Source organism: Ananas comosus, linkage group 17 (assembly GCF_001540865.1).
Source record: "Ananas comosus cultivar F153 linkage group 17, ASM154086v1, whole genome shotgun sequence".
In the NCBI taxonomy this organism is placed as follows: Eukaryota; Viridiplantae; Streptophyta; class Magnoliopsida; order Poales; family Bromeliaceae; genus Ananas; species Ananas comosus.
Window position 1 is genome coordinate 5351926 of NC_033637.1, and position 16991 is coordinate 5368916.

The 16991-nt window shown below is 35.4% G+C and overlaps 2 protein-coding genes across 4 annotated transcripts; one reads left to right on the forward strand and one right to left on the reverse strand.

Annotated features, from left to right (window-relative positions):
• LOC109723378 (pentatricopeptide repeat-containing protein At5g56310-like) lies at nt 1238-6007 on the forward strand. Its single transcript, XM_020251715.1, has 4 exons — nt 1238-1684; nt 1824-2096; nt 2293-2360; nt 3568-6007. Exons 1-4 carry the CDS (start codon nt 1253-1255, stop codon nt 5003-5005), a joined length of 2211 nt encoding a protein of 736 aa, XP_020107304.1. The 5' UTR covers nt 1238-1252; the 3' UTR covers nt 5006-6007.
• Nucleotides 6891-11677, reverse strand: LOC109723597 (ELMO domain-containing protein A). Of its 3 annotated transcripts, none has more exons than XM_020252029.1 (9): nt 11347-11671; nt 10101-10210; nt 9325-9393; nt 8780-8895; nt 8627-8681; nt 8301-8421; nt 7596-7643; nt 7392-7486; nt 6891-7284 (listed from the first exon to the last, which is right to left on the reverse strand). In XM_020252029.1, exons 1-9 carry the CDS (start codon nt 11468-11470, stop codon nt 7186-7188), a joined length of 837 nt encoding a protein of 278 aa, XP_020107618.1. In that variant the 5' UTR covers nt 11471-11671; the 3' UTR covers nt 6891-7185. The 3 variants fall into 3 exon arrangements, with proteins under 3 accessions (XP_020107618.1, XP_020107621.1, XP_020107620.1); XM_020252032.1 differs by lacking the exon at nt 11347-11671 and adding an exon at nt 10944-11313; XM_020252031.1 differs by lacking the exon at nt 7596-7643 and having other exon boundaries at nt 11347-11677.

The window sequence follows — 16991 nt, forward strand, 5'->3', positions numbered from 1 at the left end:
TACACATAGTACTACTCACCATAGGGATGGAATTGGAGTGAAAACTCCTCTATATAAACTGTAGAAAGTGCTCTTTGGCCAACCTAGCAGCTTGTTTTTACCACATTGAACCTCCTTCAAGGGATCTCCTATCGCAAAGGTTGGGTTCCCACTGCAGGAAGGCCTTTTATGGGCAAAATTCCACCCCCCTCGATGACAGCAGGACCATAGTCCTCTTGAGGCCTTTCATCAAATAATCTGCAAAATTTCTGATCAGATCTGACAAAACTAAAATAAATAATATCATACAAAGTTAACCATCTAATAAATTTCTGTCTCAACATAATATGTCTGACAGTTAGTCTTAAAAATTTATCAATTTTATTTACAAGCTAAACATTGGGATAAACAAAATGAAATCATGAGGGCAATTATAATATCAAAATTTATCAAACTGATAGAAGAGCTCCCCCACAATTTTCAAGATATACTAATATTTAAAATCATGAGATTTAATCATGTTGAATAGAGTTTGATTCAACAGCAAATAGATGTCCCAGACAATTTAAATGTTTGATTTCAATCAAATAATCTTGAATAGATATATGCAGTCAATACTCTTTATGCAACAAACAGATAATAGATAATATGTAAATATTGAACAAAATAGATTATAAAATTGAAATTGTGCTTGCTGGTTAGGGCCTGCTATTATAAAGTAGTTGAGCTAACCATACAAGAATTCAAATCCCACTTGAAACAATCCCTTTTTTTTTTAAGTAAAATAAATAAATTTTACTGTAGCAAGCTTGTTAAACATTTTTAGTAAATGCACTGTATTTTTTTTTTTATATAAATAATCTGTACAATGTCTCTGTTGAAAGTAAAATAATGCTACAGTTTTTTTTTTTATTTTTTTTAATCAAAACAGTAAAATATACATCTGTATATATATATATATATATATATATATATATATATAGTTTCTGTGGATGTCATTGTTCATCCTGTTTCCATTTTTGTGTGATTTCTGCATTTTTTGCATAACGTCAATATATGATCTTCGTACTACCTGGTTTAATGTTCATACACCTGGTTTCTAGGTGAAAGTATGCTAATCTTATAGAGATAAATAGGCTAGAAACTTATAATCAGTGCTATATGTCAACTTATTCTTTGGGGCTACTTCTAGTTATTTTTGTTAAAATTTACTATTGATGTTTTACTTAGTAATCTTCTGTACACCAATCTTGATAGTTGTTGATTGTCTGCTATGTTCTCTTCAAAGGCAAAAGTAGATACAGAAAACTTTATGGTGTTGTCTGTCTTACCTCGCCCCTCTGAGTTTGGTACATATGTCAAACTTGCACTTTATAGTAATGACCGTTGGCCTGTGTTGACAGTTTTAGTATTTTCTGTTCTTGACCTCTCTTTCAAAATTGAATTGCTTCATGATAAAGAATTCTTAATTATTTTACAGCTTTTTCCCTTTTCTTATATTTTGCAGAGGAATTTTCATGTAGCTAGTATATATGCTGGAAAGGATAGTGTACCGCTTAAAGGAGCTTCAGTTATTTCGGAGCTAAAATATCTTTTGAATTTGTTGACTCTTTGTTGGCACTTTTCTAAAAAGCCCTTCCCATTATTCTTGGAGGCTACCGGCTACTCTGTAGAAGATGTCCTACTTCAGGAACCTAAAGCAGGAGTGAGTGGTCCCTGCTACAGCTATTGGAGTTTGAAATATTTTGTGTTGAAAACACCATGCCATGAATCTTCTTTTTTAAAACAAATATGTGACTTGTACCAGGCATCATATTGATAGCGTTTCCTTGAAATCTCTGCAGATTCTAAAGCCAGCTTTTACAATTCTAACTGACAAAAGCACAAAATGTATTCTGCTATTAATTAGGGGAACTCATAGTATCAGAGATACCTTGACAGCTGCAACTGGAGCAGTAGTACCATTCCACCATACTGTTGTAAATGAAGGTGGCATTAGTGATGTAGTTTTAGGATATGCGCACTATGGGATGGTTGCCGCTGCTCGGTGGACTGCAAAACTTGCGACTCCTTGTCTGATGAAGGCATTACATGAATATCCAGATTACAGAATACAGGTAAGCCATATCTCACATTTTAGTCTGACCTGTAATAATGTTATAGATATGAACATAGGAATCATCATTTCTTAGTTACATGCTATTCTGTGTTGTACTGTATACCCCTGTTATTCTTTGCCGTTAACCTTGGATCTATGCGGATTGCACTGTGATTTTATTTATTACTTGTTTAGTTTCTTGGCCCTCGGCCTAGGTTTTAGAATATTTTCTTTACTTTGAGAAGCCAGGCATCTGGGATAAGAATAGTGTGCAGCTTTTGCTGTTAGCAAAATCTTTAATGACCTTTTAGGCCCTAAAACAGAAGCACTAATTTGAAGGGTCAACTTCTGCTGCAGCAAGACGCTGCTGCAAGGAATTAATGAAAAAGTTTTAAGTTCTTTGGGCATCTCTACTCAAATAGCACTTTGTNTGATTTTAACCTATTGAACCGAATAACATTAAGAACAATTTGGAACCGGTAAAGATAATAAATATTTTAAACAGAATAATAATTTAACTGTTAGAGCTAAGAAATATTTTAAATATAATTTTAAACATATAAATTAAAAAGATTAGAATTATTGGTGAGAAAAAAAATAGTTAGAAATTTGAATTCGATTCTGACTAATAATCACAAAACTTATTTCCGAACTCGACGGATTTCAAAAATCTATATCCAAATTCAAAACTGACAAATTTTTCGAAACCCAAAATCAAATCTAAACCAAAATACTAGAATTCATACAGTCATTTCTGTTTACCATATTTCAAAGTATTTATATGAAACTTAAATTTTTAAAATATAAATTTGAATATAATATTAAATTTTAAATTTAAAAGTGAAATTTAAATTAGAGAAATTTTATATTACTATTTAAAGTTTAAATTCAATGATCATATTGTCAAATCATTTGAAATTTTCCTTATATGAAATGTCAAATTATGAAAGGAAAGATAGAGAGAGCAAAAGGAAACAAAGAAAAAATAAAAATTTTGAAAATATAGTAGATGTAAAATGACTAAATTGCCCATGTATTAAAAGACAAAAATATTCTTTTTTGAGGTACCTGGTAACCGGTACCTCTCCCAAAGTGACCTGCTATTGCAGGTCACAATTTAAAAAAAATTAAATCTGAGTCGTTGAATACGCGTGAATGAACGGTAACAAAAAAAAAAAAGTATAGAAGTATTACTCAAAAAAATATCGGTGTATAAAAAATTTCAGAAGTTTTTAGAGGTATATAAATAATTATCCTAATTTTTGAATAACGTAGAAATATACACAGTGTATAATTAAAACAAAAAATATGGGTATATAAAAAATTTCAGAAGTTTTGAGTGGTATATAAATAATTATCCTAATTTTTGAATATTATCCTAATTTTTGAATAATGTAGAAATATACACAGCGTATATTTGAAATAAAAAAAATGGGTATATAAAGAATTTCAGAAGTTTTTTATATACCCATATTTTTTGTTTTAATTAGCCACTCCCTCCACCCTAACCCTAACCCTAATCCTAACCCTAATCCTCCTCTTCGTCTTCTTCTTCTTCCTCCCAACCCCTACTCCAAGCCCCTCTCCCTCCTCGCCGACCGGTGCTCCTCCATGTCCGAGCTCAAGCAAGTCCACGCCCAGATGGTCGTCTCCGGCCGCGTCCACGACGCCTACGCCGCGAGCCGCCTCCTCTCCTTCGCCGCGCTCTCCCCCTCCGGCGACCTCCCCTACGCCGCCCTCCTCTTCCGCCAAACCCTAGCCCCCAACTCCTTCATGCTCAACACACTCCTCCGCGCCCTCGCCGCAGGCCCCGATCCCTCCGCCGCGCTCCTCCTCTACGCGCGCGCCCGCCGCGTCGGCTCCCTGCTCCCCGGTAAGCACACCTTCCCCTTCCTCCTCAAGGCCTGTGCTAACGCTTGCTGTTCGAAATCAGTCGTCGCGCAAATCCATACCCACGTTTTCAAACATGGGTTGGATTTAGATTTGTATGTGGTTAACGGATTGGTCCGGTGTTATGCTTCCTGCGGGCTTCTCGGCAGTGCCCACCGACTGTTCGATGAAACTCCTGAAAGAAATTTGATTCTTTGGACCACGATTATTAGCGGGTACGCTCAGAATTCGCAGTCCGACGAGGCCCTGTGGCTTTTTGATCAGATGGTACAGTTTGGCATCGAACCGTGTGACGCGACTCTGTCGTCGGTCCTTTCCGCTTGCACTCGATCGGGCGGGTTGGAATTGGGGAAACAGATACATGTATTTATAAGAGAGAAGGGGATTGAAGTGGGAGTGATCCTTGGAACTGCGTTAGTGGATATGTATGCGAAAAACGGAGCCATTTTTGATGCGCTGAAAGTGTTCGAGGAAATGCCGGAGAGAAACACTGCGACATGGAACGCGGTAATTTGTGGCTTGGCTCATCACGGCCATGCGACTGAAGCTATTGAGCTGTTTTGGGAGATGAAGAGGTTGAAGTTCCAGCCAAATGATGTAACTTTTGTGGGCGTGCTATCGGCTTGTTGCAATGGCGGTTTGCTCGAATTGGGTCGAAGGGTTTTTGGTTCGATGGAGGAGGATTATGGTGTGGAGCCGAAAATTCAGCATTTTGGATGCATGGTCGATCTTCTCGGAAGAAGCGGGAGATTAGAAGAGGCAGAGGAGTTGATAAACGGAATGAGATGGGGAGCCGATGTCGTGGTTTGGGGTGCTTTGCTTAATGCTTGTAAGAATTATGGGAATATAGCGATTGCGGAGAGGGTGGTGAAGGAGATTCTTAAGGTGGAGCCTGATAATCATGGGGTTTATGTTGTGTTGTCTAATATGTATGCGGAGGTGGGGAGGTGGGAAGATGTTGTGAGGTCGAGGAAAGTGCTGAGGGATGGGCAATTGAAGAAAGTTGCAGGTTGGAGCTCTGTGGATGGTGATAGTTAACTTGACTCTCTAGTTCATATGCTTCAATAGGATGAGTGAGTGAAACACTGCATCCAACTATATGCTTCAATAGGATGTGTGAGAGAATGCCACATCAAGATATGGGATGGGCTGTTGCAACATATTCATTGCCTCGATTGAGGATTACGGAACGACAAGAGGATAAAGAAAGGGAAAGAAAAGAGAACTAATTGTGTTCCTTCTATCATTCAAAATACGGTTGGATTAGAGTTCATAATTTGAAAGCTAAGAATTTAAGTACCGTGACATAGGATACTGTTGAGAACTTGCCGACACGAGATTGTGCTGAGCACTTGCCGACACGGTACGGCACAATGCTTGCCGTGCCGTGCCATTCCTATGTGTGCCATTGACAAATAAAGCTTTGTGCCGTCACGTTTTAGCATGAAATATTTATTTTCTTTGGCACTAGCATCTTCTAATTGTTTTTAGTATATCTTTATCAAATTTTTTCACTTTATTGATGTAGTTGCTTGCTAGTTTGGAGAAAAAAGAATTTCGAGTCGTGCTATTGGGATAGTAATCGCATTGTGCTGATATTTTGTCAGCACCGTAGGCAAGGCCGACAGTGCCAGACTCGTTCTGATGAGCAAACATTCATGAATTTTGTATGAAATTGTTGCTTTCGAGAATTACGCCTGCAATCATATGACTCTTTGATGTCAGATAATTTTGCTGTGAACACTTTGAGAACTAGTCCGGCAAGTTTCTTTCAGATTATTAGCGAATTCGACCTTTCCGAGTATCTGCAAATCACAGGGTTCTGCAAGCAAATTTCTGGTAGATTAGGGCTTGGTTTGAAGAAAGTTTTGTGTAGATGAAAGTGGAGTACAGTGGCAATTGCGTTTGTCCGAACTCAAAATTTTCTATCACTTGTTTGATTTAATGAAGGCAATAGTATTGAATGTCAGATTCTGTGACATCTGTTATTTGTTTTAATGAAACTTTGATTAATGTATTTATTTATTACTCTTGGGTGAATGCGTACAGAGTATAAGAAGATGACTGTCCTCTAGACATGGAACTCATTTGCAGAAGAAAAAGAGGGTCATTTGAAATTTGCAATTATGTTGTATTTCTTTTTTTTTTTTAGAGGCAGGTAGTATGTTATCCATTTCGTTTATTTCATTTAGAAATAAACTTAGTTAAAAATGTGAATCAATTAGAATTCGAACTTGAGACTTTGGGTACTAACCATCAAGCTATTTGCCACTTGCGCTAGAGACGGTCGGTGCAATTATGTTGTATTTCATCAAAACAAACAACAAAACTGTAAGTACATCAGATCAAACATGCCCTCCGCGAAATGCAGGATATAAAGCTCACTTTGATTGTTTAGAAATCGTAGATTCCACTTTATTTTCATAACTTTACGATGTCATTTATCTAGCATTCAGTTCCGAAATAAATATAGGGTGAATTTAAGGCAACGCAAATGTGATCTTAAAATTATGAAATTCAATTTTTACAATGTTCAAATAGGCTACAGCGTATTTAATGATGCCAAACGTGAAACGTCTATACGTAAGCGAAGCAGAAGGAGACGGCCGCAAGAATTCTGGCTTTACTCCACTTCTCCAAATAAAAGCACCATGTTATGAGTAACTAGGGATGTCAATAGGTTGGATTCAAAAACCTAAATTCAAACCGACTATCAAATCTGAAATCCGAATTCGCATATGACAGATTTTAAAAATTCATATCAAACCCAAACCCGACAAAAAATCCAAAAATCGAACCCAGAAAACCCAAACCTGGAATAATTTTCTTTACCATATTTCAAATTCAAATATAACATCAAACATTTATATATATATATGCTATATAATATAAAATCAATTCGGTTCAGGTTCGAGTCGGATACTGATAAAATTCATACCGGAATTCAAATCCGTCAGATTTTCATTTTTTATATCCGTATTTGAAACTAAATCTGTTTAGCATCAGATAAATCTGCTCCGCTCAGGTTCGGGTTCATATAAAATTTCAGGTATCTGTACCCATCGACATCCCTATGAGTAGTAACACGCAAATTTTCAAAGCAACGTAACGTGGACAAGAAAAGAACACCAAATAAACAAAAAGAGGAGACTGTACAACTGTAATTATCAGCCCTCTAAACCTGAATTTTCTATTATCATTTCTGCTGCCCACAAATGCTAGCAGAGAAGGCCATATGAAGGCATGTCTTCTATTCGCATCACGTCGTCGAGCAGTAGTTCCCTCTCCAGCTGCGCACGGGTCGATCGCAGCACGTCCTAAAAGTATTGAAAAAAGAAAACAAAACATCTCATGCTCTTCGAACCGAAGAATCGAGCATATATGGCAAAGATAAAGCTGACGAAGGTTACAAAGAGGACTATACATTGAATTCCATGTAAGAAGCATTCTTCTCCAGCCATTGCTTGTCCATAACGACGAACGCGACGCAATAGAGCAAGTCGAATGCCCATTCATCTTCTGTTAAAACATTAATAGGTGAAATTAACAAAAAAGAAAAGAAAAGAAAAGAAAAATCCTTCTAATGTCAAGGCAACAACTTAGATTTGAGGTGCAGTTACTATCTAACCAGAAAGCATCTGGACAAAAACGGCTCTGACAAAGGTTCTCGGTTTTGCTGCAAACATATCATTCCTAGATCAGTATAAGAACTTAATAGAAATAATGAACTTCGTAGCTGCGCATTACATTAAAAGTGTATGCTGATTTGAATCTATAAAACAGTTGATTTTGACCGAAGCACAACAAGGTATGCTGAATAGGTTTCACCGGAATTGAGTTACAGAAAAAATTTAAAAAAAATATGCAAGGAATTGCAGTGAGTATACAAGTTAATGCCAGTACAAAATGAACCAAGTAAGTCACTATCATTGTTAATCAGAGAAGATCCTGAGGAACCATTATCGCCGTCTAGTGTTGGTTTTTTCTACTAAACAGATTGGATCAAAGAGAGAAAGCAGTTACTACTATTGTTTTCAAATCATTTTAAAGAAATAGAGACAGGACTATGATAATATTTAGCGTAAATATTTAGTTATAGTTGGCTAAAGGATTCATAGGCGCAGACATAAAAAAAATTGATTTTAATGATGACACTGGCAGGTAGACCTATAATTCTTAGTGCAGACCATTTTAAAGTGATTATCAGTCAGTTATTACCCAAAATGCAATTTAAATGATTCAAGAAATCTTTCGAGATCGTTTGCAGTCCAATGATGAACTAAAAATGAGTTGAATCGGATGATATGAACATGTTGGAATATGCAACACTTACTAGATTGGAGATCTAGCATTTGCATAATCATGAATGTGATATTAACTCCCGCAACAGCAAATGGGTACTCCCATGTAGCTCGCTGCCCACCTTGTTTCTTCAACAGCCTTTGAAATGATGTCTGCAAATGGAGCAGTAAATTCTAATTTAGAAAGTGCAATACTCAAAAAGAGAAGGGAAAAGAAAAGAAAAGAAAATCAATCTATGAAACATTAACGAGGACAAAATTGTTGTTCCGCAAAAAATATCAATTACAACATTATTCCTCAAATGGCCAAAGAAAGCAATCACAGAAAAGAGCAGGGGGAACCAATAATATCTCTTACTGAAAATGTCTTTGCGAAGAAGAGTAGGTTCTCTAGTGAAATGAATCCAGCACCCCTGTTCGAAAATGCAAAAGACCCCTCACAATATCAAAAGATCCAAGAGGAAATTACCATTTTCCTGCCCCAATTATTAAAATAAATTAGGTTCATTACCTAAAGTCAGTCGATGGGTCCCTCCCCTGCCATCCCATCTCCTTCCATTGATCGGATACCAAACCGTGGAGCTCTTGATCCGGGTATGTGGCATGCCAAAGAGCTCTCAGAGCTCCCTATCGACAATAGTATAATAGTACACATAAGAACCTTATACAACAGATTCGGTGTAAACTAGGTATTAATATGAGAAATTTAGGATGCTACTACATAAACAGTAACTAAATTTATATTTCTCTTAGTTAGTGCGAAAAAGGTTCTCTCCCGAAGGCTTAGTAAGGGTCATAGATGTCATTTTCATGCTTCGGTGGCATTTGATGCTGATGTGCTCCTCCAAATGCAACACATAATTTTTATAAAAGCTAAGATTAATTAAAAATTAAATTAATTAGGGGTAGCCTGGCCTGTATTGATTTAACTGAGAGAGAGAGCTCAAGAAATATAGCACTAAGGGCCTGATGCTCTATTTCCATCAATGATTTTACATACAATGAACTACAAATGTACTTTAAAATATACAAATATATCTATCAAGAAGAAATAACCTGATGATCTTGCCTAGAAGCATCAAAGTAGACCCTCATACGGTGCTTCAACCTTTGTAGCCTTTCCTCCTGTGAATCATCAACAATTGGGAAATGACATAAGGATTTGCTAAATAATAAGCCAAGGCATTTATAGAAAATGAGCCTAGTTAGTAGTTGAACACGATAATGAAGAGCCATATAAGCAAGGAAAGTGTCATTTCAAAATTTAAAATTTGAAATTAATAGCCATTGGAGCTTAGGGGATGTTTGGTTCACTGGAAACATAAAATAGTTTTCTGGCTGTTTGGTCCCCGGGAAAAATAGTTTCTCTGGAAATTATTTTGTCGGATTTCATGGAAAGCTTATTTACATTTTCCAGATTTTTTATCCGGAAAACGAAGACTTTTAAAATTGAAGTTTTCCATGGAAATTTTTTTTCCCAGGAAAACGGTTTTGCAGCATTTCCAAGGAACCAAACACCCCTTATGAGCTCTCTAGAAAATGCAAGAAAGTTGTTTAGTTTTCATTTTGTTAGTATTCCAAACATTCTTTTAAGAAAAAGATTAGACTTTTCCAAATTAGAAAAATAGTGGAGGCCATCTGATATCAACAAAAGCCCTATACTAATTTTTTGGGTGAAAAGAAATCACAAAGACCTAATGAAAAACTCCATATTTCATAGGTAGCATTTAAAAAAAAAAAAAAACGAAAGAAAATGGAAGATAGCAAATATAATTACTGAGGAGTTCTTAATACCAAACTCTGTATAATAAATCCACCAAGCAACCCACTACCTGTAATGGTGTAAGATTCATGCAAATGCGCTCATAGGTTCCTTTTCGCTTGATACATACACAAGAAAGACTTTTCCCTATCCATCTTGGTGACCCACATGTTGCTTCATCTGAAAGATAAACGATACAAATTTCCTTTCAACCAATGGGAATTCCCACCGATGAGTTGTCAATTATCGGTAAACTAAAGCATCAAAAGAAGATAACCATCCACAGTTGAAGTACAAAATATCATATAAATACGACAAAGAGGCTCTTGTAAGTAAAACTGTTCATTAATTCACCTAAATTGACGCAAAAAAAGGTAAAAAAAACTGAGTCAGCTCACAACTCCACATCGTCGATGGCCTATTGTACCAACAAGGACTCGAATATTATTTTGGTTGGGACTTCGCAACAACCACCCAAAGGAATTACCGCAAAATGATGAAAAATATATAAACAGTTTAAGAGACAGTGATGAGCCAACCAACTAATCTTTCCTGTAATGCGCTATTTCCATTTCGGTTCTCCGACATGATTAAGAGGACCAAAATAACCAACTTGGCACTTCAAATTAGTTTCAGATGCTTCTACAACAAGAGAGTACCATCAAATGGGCTATAACCCTGCAGAGTATTGATGAACAATAGTAACCAGGGCAAGAATATAAATTTCATCACTAAACTTGTTCTAGTTACGAAGATCATAATCTAAAAAAATATATAAAAAAAAATATATAAAAAGTAGTTTGTAGTTCACCCAACTCATGTCACACTCTCAATGTTGAAGGTATAGTAATTAAATACACACATATACGAACTACTCCCCTTGATTTCCCACCAAACTTTTGTAATTAATTACCAGATCTTTTAGAAAAGATCACACAGCTCCAATGCGTGAATCCCAAATCTCCCACCAAACATAAAGGATTCGATGAGGCATTATTCCAAGGTTAAATTCTTTTTACAACCTAACAAAAAAAAAAAAAAAAAAATCCCAGAATAGGAGTAAAATCTAAAGAAACCAAATAGGAAAGCATACAAACTATCCAACTTCGTCCTCTTCCACTAGAAATCACATCCAGATTCATTACTGTAGCACACATTGCGAGGTTCAAACGGCGCAAGGAACAAAAATAAAGCGAAAAAAGAGAATTTTCACGTCAAAACAAATCCGAAAAAATCGCGGAAAAATGGAGCTTAGCGCAGAGAGCAGCGAATTAGAGAAGAGAAAGGGGATTAAAAGAGAAGCAAATAGGATTTGCCTGAGTTCGTAGAGGCGGCGGCGGCGGCGGCGGCGCCACCATGAGCGCACCTCGAGATCGAAGCGGAGGGGAGCGTGGGCATCGCCATGCACCCTCCTCCCTGGTGCCTCTCCGCCGCCTCCATCTCTCTCCCTCTCTTCGCCGCCCTCGTTAATGGTGGTAGTAGGGTTTGTACTATAATAGTGCGAGAGCGTCAGAGGAAGGAGAAGAAGAAGAAGAAGAAGAAGAAGAGGAGAGAGTAAACTGTAATGAAAGAGACGCAGAAGCGAACGCAGCGCGAGATTCGTCGTTTAGTTTCGCGGCTCAGAGACGAAGAGGGGATACTTTTTACCCTTTTTGACCATTTTGTCCCCCCCGACCCCAACATTTTACAGTTTGATCTTATCCACCCTAAATTGCATAGTCATTTATTTATTGGCTAAAATATAGGTGATGAGATATTAATATTATGCTATCCAAAGTACAGAGAATTTGATACTTTCGGTTTTTTAATTCTTAAATTAAGAATTGTATGGTTGAGATGATTACGATTCTCTCTACGACTTAGTTTGGTAATGAGGCCTATCAAACGCTATTAGATAAAATAGAGTTGAGGAAAAAACATATAGGGATATGCTTCTGCGTTCTCCGATGGGACCGTAGAAAATATATTGTAACCGATTTATCGCGATATGCGGAACGCAATATTACGTACAAAAACAAACAGGGTAATTTTTCAACATACTTTCTCAACGCACGTAACGCAATCTCCTACCGCACGTAACGCAATCTCCCCGCAATCCCAAACGAAGCCTAAGATTGAGTAGTATCTCTGGAGTTGAATGGTCCCCACAGAATAATAGTATTAATCTAAAGGTTAGAAATAATCAAAGGGGTTGATCGAAGGGTCAAAAAATCGAAAATATGGAATTCTCTATGTTTTCGATAACATAATAGCTCTACTCAAAATATAGAAGACTCTTCTATAAATATCTACTTTTTATTTTTTTTCTTTTTGGCTATCAAAAATTTATATTTTGCTCTGCTAAATTTTAGAAATATTTTTAGGAAAAATACAACATTAATGGAGAGGGTAAAATGATCAAATTACCTTTACTTCTTTTATAAAAAAAATAATTTTTAATATATTTTTTGTTATTTTGAAGAGTATTTTCGATATAAATTATAAGAAATGAACGAAATAGTGATGAACTCTGATGGGAGTTGGGCCTAAATGTAATAACTTGAAATGTTGGTGAGCGAAATATATGTTTTTAAAAGTTACGGAGGAAAAGTGAAAAAAAGGAATATTTATAAGAAAATTTTCTATAATTTAGCCTAATTTATTGGCTAAAAATACAAAAAACTTTGTATAAATACTCTATTTTTTATTTTTTCTCTCTAATTTTCAAAAGTCTATGTTTCACCCTGCCAAATTTCAAGTTGATGAATTTAGCTCCTCTCCGTCGGAATTCCGTCGCTTTTCTGTTCATTTCTTATATTTTTTACAAAAAAAAATCCGTAAAAATAATAAAAATATGCTAAAATAATTTTTTCTTATAAACAAGTATGAATAATTTGATCATTTCATCTTCACCATTTATAGCAAAATGTAGGTTTTTGAGAGTTAGAGAAGAAAGTGAAAAAATAGGTATTTACAGATTTTTTTTATTTTATTTTAACCTAATTTATATTTACGGTCTGTTTGGTTCACGGTTTGTAATTTTTAGCAAGCCTCTATATTTTATATTTTTTCTATTGAAAATATTCAAATTATTATTATTCAACTCAAGTTGAATAGCTGTAAAAACATTAATGTAAATAGTGGAAGAACCATTATAGAGTTCTAGATCGTGGGACTAGAGATGTCAACAGGTCGGATTCGGGGCGGATTTTTAAAAACCCGAACCCGAACCCGAACTCGACTCCAAACCTGAGACCCAAACCCGAACCCGAACCCGAACCCTACCAAAAATCTATATCCATCGGGTACATCCGTTTCATTCGGATTCGGGTTCGGATAAAATTTCGGATATCCATACCCATTGACATCTCTACGTGGGACTACTAGATTGTACTATGAATTTTACAAGCTTGAGGAGAATCATTAGTAAACCATTAATAAGAATATGCAAGTTCTTAATAACCTTCTAATCCAATTGGCTTGATAAATTAATAACAAACTTCTTATAATGAATATAAAATATACAACATTCCAGAAATATTACAAACTTTGAACCAAATGGTATTTTAGTGTTAGTTTTAGAAAAATGTTACCTATACACTTTTCTGGAGTGTAAATTTTATATCCTATTCATTCTATAGATATTTCTTTTTTATAGCTACATTTAAGGATGTCAACAGGTCGGATTCGGATAGATTTTCAAAAATCCGAACCCGAACCCGACTCCAAATCAAAATCCGAACCCGGACCCGAACCCAAAAATCCGAATCCGGAACAATTATTTCTCTTTTCAATACTTCAAAATATATTACATTAAATCTAAATTTTTAAAATACAAATTCAAATATAACATTAAATTTTTATATATACATATTATTTATAATGTAAAATAAATTCAGGTTGGGGTCAGTTTTGGATCAGGTATAGTCAAAATCTATATCCGAATTCTTATTCGTCGGATTTTTATTTTCGATATCCATAACCGTAATGATATCCGTTTAGTATTAGATAAATTCGCTCCGTTCGGGTTTGGATAAAACAAAATAGGCTCATGGAATCTTATGTTGGCACATGTCATGAGCTCCCATGAGCCCTATAACTATGTATGTATGCTCTTCCTTACTCTTTACACGCACACAGAAAAACGCAAGAAGTGGGAGAGTGAAGAAAGTTGCTTGGACCTGGTGTATCAGTTGAAGTAGGGTTTCAAATTTTACTTTTTCTGCTTGAGACACTTTCAGCTTTTATTATAATTTTCTGGACAAACTTCAAATACCACCCCCCTTGTTTCGCACTTTTTCACTTTAGTACACTGGTTTAAAGTGTATCAATTTAGTACCATGTGGTTTCGCACTTTCTCACTTTAGTACCCTGTGGTTTAAAGTGCATCAATTTAGTACCCTGTGATTTCATTTTTTTCCTTTCGTCGGCTCCTCTGTTAATATTTCGTTAAATTATATAAAAAAAACTTAAGATATCCTACCTAGATTTATCGAATATTTACTTTTGTACCCTTTAGTTTTAACATTGTTTGTACCCTTTAGTTTTAACATTGTCACTGATTTTTTTCCTTCCGTTAATATTTCGTTAAATTATACACAAAAAACTTTAGATACCCTACCTATGTTTATCGAATATTCACTTTAGTACCTCTTAATTTTAACTTTGTTACTGATTTAACGAAAAAAATTAGTGAACTGGATAATAAAAAGAGGAAAATGAAACCACATGGTACTTGATACACTTTAAACCGCAGGGTACTAAAGCGAGAAAGTGTGAAACTACAAGAGCTAACTTGATATACTTTAAACCACAGGGTGCTACAGTGAGAAAGTGTGAAACTACGTAAGGGTATTTGAAGTTTACCCTTATTTTTTGGGTAGTACTTAAGTTAATAGTCTATCAAATTAATAACTCTATTAGTTATTAATTACTAAAAAATTATTAGAATTATTACAAAAGTTAAGAGGGCCTCAAACCAAAAAACTATTATAGTGATAATTGTTTGATGATGATTTCCATGAGATATTTCAACTTCAGTCTTCAGTTAAGTATAGTTTTTGTTATCTTTTAATAATTAATCGATGAATGTTTACCAAATTTATTAATCTACTGCTAAATGCGGGCACTTAGATCACACTCATTTGGTTAAAATATTCACATTCTTTTGAATGTTCTTTAAAAAGAAAAGACTGAATTACAAAAAACCTACCAAGTCAAAACTCACATTTTCACTTTCTCCTTCGGTCATTAAAAAACCTACAATTTATTCTTTTAAAGAATAAAAAATATTCAAGAAGATACGGTATTAACTATATTGACAAAATGACAAAAATGCCCTCTCCATCTTCATCTTCTCCATAAGCCTTTTTAATCCGCAGCCCCTCCACCTTCGTCCTTTGTGCCTCCCTCGAGCCCAACTCTGACTCCGGTAACTCCACCTGCTCTCTTTGCTCCTCTTGCACTCTCTCCGCCGAAGAGGTCGGGGTTGGCACGGATAGAGGGTGAGCGAGGGTGAGACGGCAGAGGAGGTGAGGGAATGAGTGTGGGCGTGGACGGAGAGATACGAGGGCGAGGCAGCACGGCCGACGTCGTCGTCACTGGGGAGGGAGGCGGCGCTGCTGAGAGGGGTATTTCGGGTATAAAATATGTATAATAATAGGATATAGGCGGAATACTAGCGGCGGAATTCGAAGTGAATATTTTTTATTTTTTAAAAAGATAAAGTATAAAATTTTAAATTACAGAAGAGGAAAAAGTGAAAAAGTAGGTTTTATTAAAGGAGTTTTCTATAATTTAGCCAAAAAGAAAATTCAAAAATGGTTTGACATCTAAGTTATAGTAGGTCAGATTTCAGCCAATCGAGTTAGCTTGGATTGGATTAGTTACGATGAGTTTGGCATGGTGGGATCGAGTTAGGTAGATTTAGAATTTGATAACAAAATGTTGGCCCACATGTGGATAGAAATGAATAATGGTAGATAATAAAGGACTAGTTAGGTCATGTCGTAAGATGCAGCTTTATTGATAAAATAGTGTTTGAGTAGTGTTAGAAGTTATTGAAGCTTTTGAGGTTCAGAATCTTTTTCTTTTTTTTTTTTTTTGAGAGATAGATAGCACGCTATCCGCTTCGTTTATTTCATTTAGAAATGAACTTAGCTGAAAAATGTAAATCAACTAGTATCCGAGACCCAAGTTCGAATCCTAGTTTTTGAGAGAAAGGTAGCAAGCAGGTAGCGTGCTACTTTTCTCTCAAAAATTAGGATTCGAACTTGGGTCTCGAATACCAACCACCAAATCCTTTGCCACCTGCTCTAGGGACGGTCGGTGAGGTTCAGAATCTTATTTTGGATTCTCGTATTATATTATAGTAAAAGCTTCGGATTTTTTGTTTACATAATATTGAATACTTAGCTTAAGATAATTGAAGCTGTAGCTGAAATAACTAAAATGCACAAAATGTGCAACTTCGGGAATTAAAGCCTTCTTATACGAAAAACACAAAATCAATATCACAATATAGAAAGTAAGGGCAATTGCTTATATATTTCTGAAAAATTTTCGACTTTCTGATTTATCCTTCTTAGAAGGTTAATATTAAAAATACTTTTTTTATGTTTCAATCTATTTCTAATATACCTCTAGAGTTAAATTTTGTTAATAAACTATTAGCAATAACTATTATCTCTATGAAATTACTATTTTACCCTTTCAGATATACCCTTGTACCATCACCAATTTTTCTTATTTATTTTTAACTTAGGGACACAAAAAGTATTTTAATTTTTGATCTTTTAAAATATACCCTTCTACCATCACCAATATTTCTTATTTGCCCTTAAGTTAAAGGCAAAGAAGGATTTTGATTTTTTTAAAAATTTTGGTAGATATTTAACTTACGTTTAACCCATGTTAACTTAACGGGTGATAATTACAGGAATATTTTTAGAAGGATGGAAGAGCATATGAGGGGTATATTGAA